At 41.1% G+C, this 9,062-nt stretch overlaps 1 protein-coding gene across 1 annotated transcript; it reads left to right on the forward strand.

Moving 5' to 3' along the window:
• Positions 1–1,944: 1,944 nt before the first annotated feature.
• Positions 1,945–4,833, forward strand: LOC147617908 (G-type lectin S-receptor-like serine/threonine-protein kinase At5g24080). Its single transcript, XM_086776159.1, has 2 exons — positions 1,945–3,314; positions 3,456–4,833. Exons 1-2 carry the CDS (start codon positions 1,975–1,977, stop codon positions 4,525–4,527), a joined length of 2,412 nt encoding a protein of 803 aa, XP_086632285.1. The 5' UTR covers positions 1,945–1,974; the 3' UTR covers positions 4,528–4,833.
• The last annotated feature ends 4,229 nt before the right edge of the window (positions 4,834–9,062 follow it).

The following is a 9,062-nucleotide window of genomic DNA, read 5'->3' on the forward strand; positions in this document are numbered from 1 at the left end:
TCACAAATGACAAACAAATGGGCAACAATGTGCAACCATGGATGGACTCCTTTTTCATTACAAGACGAACAAGTCACACATGCTTTGTATGTGGAAAACTTTTGTCTAATGAAAATATGGTGACTTGACTAGGAGCTTTGAGTTCCCACCGATTTACAAAATGCAATTTTCTCCTCGTCTTAGATCCTTGACAAATATGTAGGTAAGCTCATGCTTAAACATTTCAACCTAATGATGGATGAAGTTCTCTCTCTCCCTCTCTCTCTCTCTCCCCCCCCCCCCCACACACACATGCACAAATTTCCATTTTATGATTTTGCAAGCCTCTACATCTATCTTCTCACACTAGTTTAGTAATAGCATACGACAAATACAAAAAATATTGGATAGTTTTCTTATTTCTACTCAATCTACATTATGTAAAATTTTAGTAACATAGAAAATATGGAGCAGTAATAGCATACGACAAATACAAAAAATATTGGATAGTTTTCTTATTTCTACTCAATCTACATTATGTAAAATTTTAGTAACATAGAAAATATGGAGCACACACCATGGTTACAAACTCATGGATACACAATGGTAAGTGGTGTAGCAAGGATTGAAAAAAGTGAATGCTTAGAAAAAACCTTCTCTCAAAGAAAATTTAATTTGATGCTTTTCTTGATCATGCTTACTCTAAGAGATTAAATAGATAATATGAAATTTATTTTCATGGAAACAAAAAATTATAGATCATGGTTTCACTTTCCTTTTAATTCCTATTTTGCATCAAAGGCAAGGTGAAATTTTGATTTTTGCTTTGGCAATGAATTTGGCACAATAGAGATGTCAATTGTCCTTGGAAGAAATGTAGATTTTTCTAAATGTAAATGTGTAATCATACAATGCAAAAGATACAACTCAAAAAGACATATTTGCTATTTTGATGAGTTGATATGACAAAAAATATCCTAGGACACTTTTATATCTTGTTATCAAACTATTACTACACAAATCAAAATGCTTGCCTTTAGATAATCTTAGAGTTTAAATGTATTTTTTTTTTGTGTGCACATGTGTGTGTGTGTATATACATTTGTGTGTGTGTATATACATTTGTGTGCGTGTGTGTGTGTGTGTGTGTGTGTGTGTACATTAATCCATACATCTAATGCATAATATAATATGCATTAGATTATTGTATTGAATGCATTAGATAAGGTAGCATTCTAGATTTGAATATTTATTAGATTAGATGTAATAATTTAAACTCTAATAACTAATAAAAATTATATCATTAAAGAATTACAATTTAATTTCGTAAGATTAGAAAATGGGGGGTATGGTAAACCCCTTAAAGATTTTGTCAAAACCCCCTCATGTGACATATCGTTAGAAAGCTCTTGAAGAGTAGGCTCTAAATCCACATTCTCCGATAACTTTGGAGTTGGTATACTCAAGATACACCAAAAAGTAGATTGAAAAGAAAAATCTCAAAGTAATGAGATTTTCCCAAACGGTCTTAAATACGAGAGATTACTTTAAAGCATGATATAAGATGTATTGAAATTATAATATCAAATGCATTGGTTAACTTAACTAATATTTGTGTATTTAACTTTCTAAACTTGAATATTTATTCGACTCTAATAACGGGTAGAAATATATATCTTGTATAAATTATAATTTTCTATTTTGTTTGTTTTGTGTGTGGGTGTGGGAGAGAGAGAGAAATTGAAAACGCGGGCGGCGGTGTGGACGCGGAGAAAGGTGAGCTCTTTTCGGTCGTTGCTTACGTGGAGAAACGTGAGAGCCTAGAGGTGAGTGGAAAAATGAAATACATATGGGCGGCACTGAGTAACTATGGATGGGCCATTACAAGGCGGATAAGTCACGCGGTCTTCGTACGTGGAAGACTCTGGCGACGTGACTAGGAGCTTTCAGTTCCTACCTACTTAAACCTCCCACACACAAGGTGCAGCAGCCGCCATGGCAAGCAGCAGAAGAAGCAGCTGCCGAGCAGCACTCTTCAATCGCCTCTCATCCTCCTCCTCCTTCATCCTGACATTTCCTGTGATTGCTTTTGCTACTGTGTTATATCCCAACGCTACATTAAGCCCAGATTCTTCTGCATCCCATTGGACCTCTGCCAATGGCACATTCTCCATGGGATTCTTCTCCTTTGAGCCCAATAGCTACTATGTGGGCATCTGGTACTCCTCCCTGCCCACCAATCAAAGCATCATCTGGACCGCTAACCGCAACCAAAGTGTTACCCTCAATAGTAGCCTCCAGTTCACACCCTCTGGCCAGCTTCAGCTCATCACTTCAAACTCTTCTGTCGTATGGTCTGCCTCTAATCTCACATCTAATGATGTTGTTAATCATGCCGCACAAGCAGAATTGCTAGAAACAGGCAACTTTGTGCTAAGAGATGTCACATCTACTGTCATCTGGCAAAGCTTCGACCACCCCACTGACACCCTCCTGCCAGACCAGAACTTCACATTCTCTAATAACCCCTCCCTTGTGCCTTGGATTAGCACCACTGACCCCTCTCCTTCAACTGTTTACACCTTTGTCTTCGGACTCACTGGCGGACCGACCGGCAAAATCCGCCTTCTGTACCAAAACTCGGAGTACTGGACGGAGCCTGTGACAACTCCTGATACACCTTTTGTCAATCCAACATTCAGTCTCGATTCCAATGGCACGATCAGCCTACGTGACAGTGATGGTGCATTAATATGGTCTAATGTCAGCTGCCCAATAGCCTCAAACAGCATTACAAAGGTCCAGCTGGGTGTGGATGGCAGCCTTAGGGTTCTCACTTGGTCTGCTGGCTCCAACAAATGGAATACGGAATGGAGAGCTCTATATCTACAATGTGATGTGTTTGGTACTTGTGGAGATAATGGTGTATGTAATAGAGATCAAAACAACTTAACTGTGGGGGGAGGTGGATGCCCTGTACCAGAGGCCCCAACAGATACAATATGTTCTTGCCCATCAGGTTTTACAAGAGTTGATGGGAGTTGTAATCCGCGGTCTCCTATAAATTGCTCGCGATATATGACCACCTTGGATCACACTGAATTTGGAGTGCCTGGTGCGGCATCAAATAGTCAAACCTTAAGCCAGCAAGCTTGCATTAACCAGTGCCTCGGGGATTGTAATTGCACAGCAGCCACATACCAGAATTCTACCTCAGATTGTTGGCTTTACCAGGGAAGCCTTTTCAATGGCGTAACATATTCGCAGTATGCGAAGACATCTTTCATCAGAACTACTGCTAGTAATAGTTCAGCTGCATCCAGCTCACGACACAGGTCCTTTCCTGCTTATGCTATAGTCCTTATAGTGGCTGGCTCTTTGGCACTCCTCTTCTTTGCTGGTTTCTTCATAAAATTTCAGTATAGATCAAGGTTTCCCACTTTCAAAGAAGTTCTTCTTCCTGACATGACCCACAGGCTTGGAGGACCAAGGCGCTTCTCTTTCGAGGATCTATACATAGTGACTCGGGGATTCCATGAAGAAAACAGGCTAGGGTCTGGTGGATTTGGGTCAGTATACAGAGGAATGTTTACAACACCCACAAGTCCCCATGGAAAGCTGGATGTGGCCATCAAAAGGCTCAATCAAAAACAGCGCTCTGACAAGGCCCTTGATGAAGAAGACAGTGATTTTATGGCAGAAATTGAGACCCTTGCAGCCATTAGACATGTCAATGTGGTGAACCTGATGGGGTTTTGTGCCCAGGGTCCCGAACGCCTTCTGGTGTATGAGTTTGTAGCAAATGGCTCCCTCAACAACCATCTCTTTTCTGAATCAAGCTTACTCAATTGGGATATGCGCTTTCAGATCACAGTAGGAGCAGCCACCGGTATCGAATATCTACATACCCACTGTCCCAAGAAGATAGTGCACAGGGATATCAAGCCTGCCAACATTCTCATAGATGAGGAATTCAAAGCCAAAGTGGCAGACTTTGGGATATCTCAGATCATGGGTCCTGATAGAGCACATCTCACAAATTATAATCCTCGAGGAACTCCTACCTACATGGCGCCAGAGTGTTGGCAGGTGGGAGCTCTGGTGACAGAGAAGGCAGATGCTTATAGCTTTGGGGTGGTCTTGCTTGAAATTGTAAGTGGAAGGAGGGTTAGAAAACAGCAATATCATGAAGATGATGATGATGGTAGAGACCAAGCTAGGAGGAGGATGATACGAGTGTTGTATTTTCAGCATGCTCTTGAATTTATGGAAGTGGGAAACTATGGAGGGTTGATTGATGAGAGGTTAGAAGGTGTGTATAACAAAGAAGATGCTGAAAGGCTTGTTAAGGTTGCATTTTGGTGCCTGCAGGGTAACCCTGACCAGCGCCCCTCCATGGAGGACTTGCTTCTCATGATCAAAGGGCACAAGCCAGTGGATCCGCCGCCAGTGACTGGCCTCTATGCCTTTCACCTTGGCAGTGATAGCCATAGCTCAAGCCTCAGTAAAAGTACCATCAACCCCGAGCAAGTCTCCGAGGGGCGCTGATGCTGAGAAAGGGGCTCTTGATGTACATGCATGCATGCATACTTGACATGAACAGAAGATGATTATGTACATTTGCACTTATTGGATTAATAATGTTGTGGCTCTTGACATGTATGTATAAGTAACATATGCATCTAGGTAGCAGCAAGGAAAGCAACAGGTAGGAATCCATTATTATGGGAAGAGTAGCAGACCTAGGATAACTAGAAAGCTTTCACAAAGTTGTTTGTTTCCCAATCCAAACAGTGTGTAGTTTGATCAATCTTGAAATAAAGTAACACATAAAGACCATGAGTTAAAAGCTTATACAGCTTTGTATCATATGCCACCATCATCATCTTCTTCTTCTTCTACCCCTATCATGTCAAAAATTGCAAAAGAAACTTGGTTTGTTTGTTTGTCTTTATTTTCAAATGGAATTGTTTCACATTCCTTGTTTATAGGAAGAAGATGCCCACGTCGTCTCTTAAACTAACGTTGTATACCTCCTCCTCCTCCTCCTTTTTGGCTTGCCTCTTTTTATGTTTTGTAACATGTTGCACTATTACCCTCACTATTTTGCCCTTGCCACAACATTCACCCACGTGTCACTTTGTGGCCATCTCATTTTACCATGTGTAAGAAAAGAGAGTTAAAGAGTGAAAGACAAATATTATTCAAATTCAAATTATAGTGTAAAGAGGGAGCAGTGCTGTAGGGAGAAGTCCAAATATACTTTTTTCTAAAAGGGCAACCTTTAAGTCCAATAAGTTTTTGTTAAAAAAATGCATAGAATAATCAGTTTTATAATTAAATCCTCAAAATTTTGAATCTTTAAATTCAAGGTTAAATTGGTTTTTCTCAATTTGAATCATGAAAATAGGACAATCGAGTGTGTGCACGCATGAAACGTAACCAATATTCAAAATAGAACACTCTAGTGTGTCCACACACTCATGCACACTCACATATACATACATGCATAGACACATGCACATGGTCGTACACTTGTATATGCACATACACGCACACATGACTACGCATGCACACAAAGTCACACACACTCACATGCATGCACATAGAATCGATACACATCCAATCGTCCACATGCACGTACATGCATACACATCCACACACATGCACATAACACACATACACACATTCACTAGCATGCACATACACACTTGCATACACACGCACAACACAACTATATACACACGCACAACACAACTATACATGTGTGTACACACATGCATGTATGCATGCACGTGCATGGACACACAAGTGCACGTGCATGCATACATATACATTCGTGCATTCACATACATAGACACATAGATGGGTGCACACACTCTCTTGCGTACATGCACACAGAGATACATAAGTGTGCATATACATAGGCACAAGCACATGTAAGAACACACATGGTGCATGTGCACATGTGATTGTCAACACACACAATCTTACACGTGCACACAGAGAGTCGATATACATAGTCTTAGCTTAAGGGTAACATGAGCTACCTTCATTAAGGATTTAACAAATGATGGTGCACTCACACAAACATGTGCATGCACACACTATTGACACATAAAGGCACACACACTCGCATACACGTGCGTACACACAGAGTTACATGTGCACATGGATGCACACACTCGAGCGTGCAAACACAAACACATATGCATGTATGCATGCACACATAAGTGTTGGTACACGTGTACACAAAGTTGACACACAATCACACATGTATAGTTGACACACACATAGCTAACACACACATAGTTTGAGTGTGAGGGTAGCATGAGCTGCCTTCATCAAGGCTTTACTAGTTGATGGTGCAGTCACATAGACACGTGTGCACATACTATTTGCAAATAAATGCACACACACTCATAGCACTTACACTACAACAGAATGAGAGTGTAGTAGCAAAAATATCATCCCTTGTATAACTAGAAGGGTAGGGAGATGTCGGGCCCATTTTGCTACTAAAGAAGCTACTATTTTTGTTGTAATGGGATTGTTGCTCAGCAGAGCAAAATTTGCTATTCAGTATAGCGAAATTGAGTAGCAATATTTTGCTTCTGAGCAATGATAGAACTGCGTGAAAAATAAAGTTGAGGCAGACTGGGGAGTCTGCACAAGACTCTCAAGTCTCCCCCAGTTCTTTTTTTTAATACAAATACAGTAAAACTAACACAAGTTCATGTCCTACTCATCGTCATGGACACATGTAATGTAAAACTTTACAAATATAGAAAAAGAGGACAATTACAATTCATGGTTGGAAAATATCGTAATTCTATCACAATACTTGGTGAAATTACTTAAGTGTATGAATCCAAAAAGTTCATATACAAAATAAAGCATAATGAAAATCTATGGAGTTAGGGGGGCTACATCTCATGCATTTCGATTATTATTGTCCCTTTGAAACTCCACCCTCTTCTCTCATATTTACATTACTTCTTCACAGGTAGTATGTTAGGATTAACGTCTTTGGTGTGCTGCTGCCGGGGATTGTATTTAGCTTAGGGTCCTCCACTTTGTTGATTTGCTAGAGTCCTTATTTGACTCGGTTGGAGTGCAAATCCATTGGTTGTTTGCTTGAGTTTGAGCTTGTTTTTGTTTGTTTATGGTGATTCCATGGAGCAATGGAGGTAAATCGAGCATTGGAGCATTGATATCTTCACTGAGCATGGGAGAAGCAAGTAAGTGTTCAAACATTGCCATTGACATTCATGCAAATGTCTGATCTTTTGTTCTTCTTTCATCAAGTTTGCACCGTAGCTTATTTAACAAATTAATCTTAATTAGTTAGGTTTCTTTAAGCATTGTAGGCATTAATAGATAGCTTGAGACTAACTCTAGCTCTCTATTAAATAAAAAATCCCAAAAAAATAGTGGGAAGATATCTAAAATTGCAAGAATCTGAGGGAAAAACAAGGCAAAAATCACATTTTGTAGGCTTTTCTGAGAAGCAAGCGGTCTTTCCTTTTATAGGCCACGACTGTGGCATTTATGCCACACCCCTTCTTTTCTATAGGGAGATTTCTATAAGGTCTGGGATGATGTACCCTTTTTTAATTCATTGTATGCCTTGGCCCATACCTCCTTCAAGCAACGATGTAGGAGTGCTATGGACTTTGAGGATAACTTCAAGGGAACACGTTCCTAAGAACTTCATGAGGGTACATCAGAAGCCTCATTCAAGACCACAAGCACTACATCTGACCGAAAGAGTAAAGAGTCCACATCTGGACAACAAGTCAAGACGTTTCCGTAGCATTAATACATCCAATGTCCCAAAATTGGAAAACCGAGAAAGGTCGGTCGGCCAACCCCATCGCTATCCAAAGAGGGAGCTTATATGGTGCCCGATCTGTTGAGCTAACCATACCAGCATAGAGTGTCCACATTTATGACCTCCTCCCACCCTTTATTGCACATATTGCCAAAGATGGGGCAATCACAAAGCTACGAACTGCTCTCAGCAAAGGGCTGCTCAAGCCCGTGCTCTACCTCAAGCCTTGCCTCTACAAACCCAAGAGAACCGCTGTCTTTGCCACACCTTCTCTCCAAAATGCACCTCAGCCAAGCCAAAAGTGGCCTAAAGAGGAATTATTAGGGTACCTAAAATTCCCTTACTACCCCTGGTTCCCCCACCCCAAGCCTTTCTTGCGATCCTCCCAAGAGACAACCGCTGGCTTTGCTAGCACACTCTCTCCAAAATGCACCTCAACCAAGCCAAAAGTGACCCAAAGAGGAATTCTTAGGGTACCTAAAATTCTCTTACCACCCCCAGTTCTCCCACCTCAACACCCATTGTTGGTGAATCACACCATTTTGTCAGCTAACCCTGACGAAGATCATTGAAGAAGGGGAAGAGGAGGAGATTCTCGAAGCTTCTAACTACAAATCCCTTGAGCCAAAGAGTTGGCCCTCTCAAACTCTAAGCCACTATGTGAAGAAGGGTGACCAAATGTACCCATTATACTTAGCCGCCCCTAATGCCATGGGGTCGAAACATGAGTACAATGGCAAAACGACCACCTATGGAATGCTATCATTATTTAGGAACTCACCGAGTGGCTAAGTGTCCTATCAAGAAAGGGATGGTGATTATCTCTTTAGGTTCTCCTGCCTTAGCCCCCTTATGCATTGGGTGTGGAATTGACCATATGTATAAAGATTGTCCCCACTGAGAGCTCGAACAATAGGGAAGGCTCCACAAGCTAATCCCAGCACCAGCGTTAACCTGCTAAGTGTTAGAGATGGCTTCATCCATACGGTCCCTCTCATCAACAACGTAACCCGATTATTACAAAATAGACAAAGAGTCGCAGCTCATGTTGTAGCAGAGGCATCTACCTCACGAGACCAAGGACAAGCCAAGGTCTTATCCTCAAAGAATGTCCCCCTTGAGAAAGCACGAGCAATTAGACGCTCAAGAAACAAAACCACGAAGATTGGAAAGGGACACAGCCGGGTAGTTATCCAAACTCAAGGGGTTCACCTCAAAAAATTTTAGTGTACCACATGCGATCAAAAGG

The sequence above is a fragment of the Cibotium barometz genome, chromosome 36 (assembly GCF_041138505.1).
Source record: "Cibotium barometz isolate CiBa-2024 chromosome 36, ASM4113850v1, whole genome shotgun sequence".
Lineage (NCBI taxonomy): Eukaryota > Viridiplantae > Streptophyta > Polypodiopsida > Cyatheales > Cibotiaceae > Cibotium > Cibotium barometz.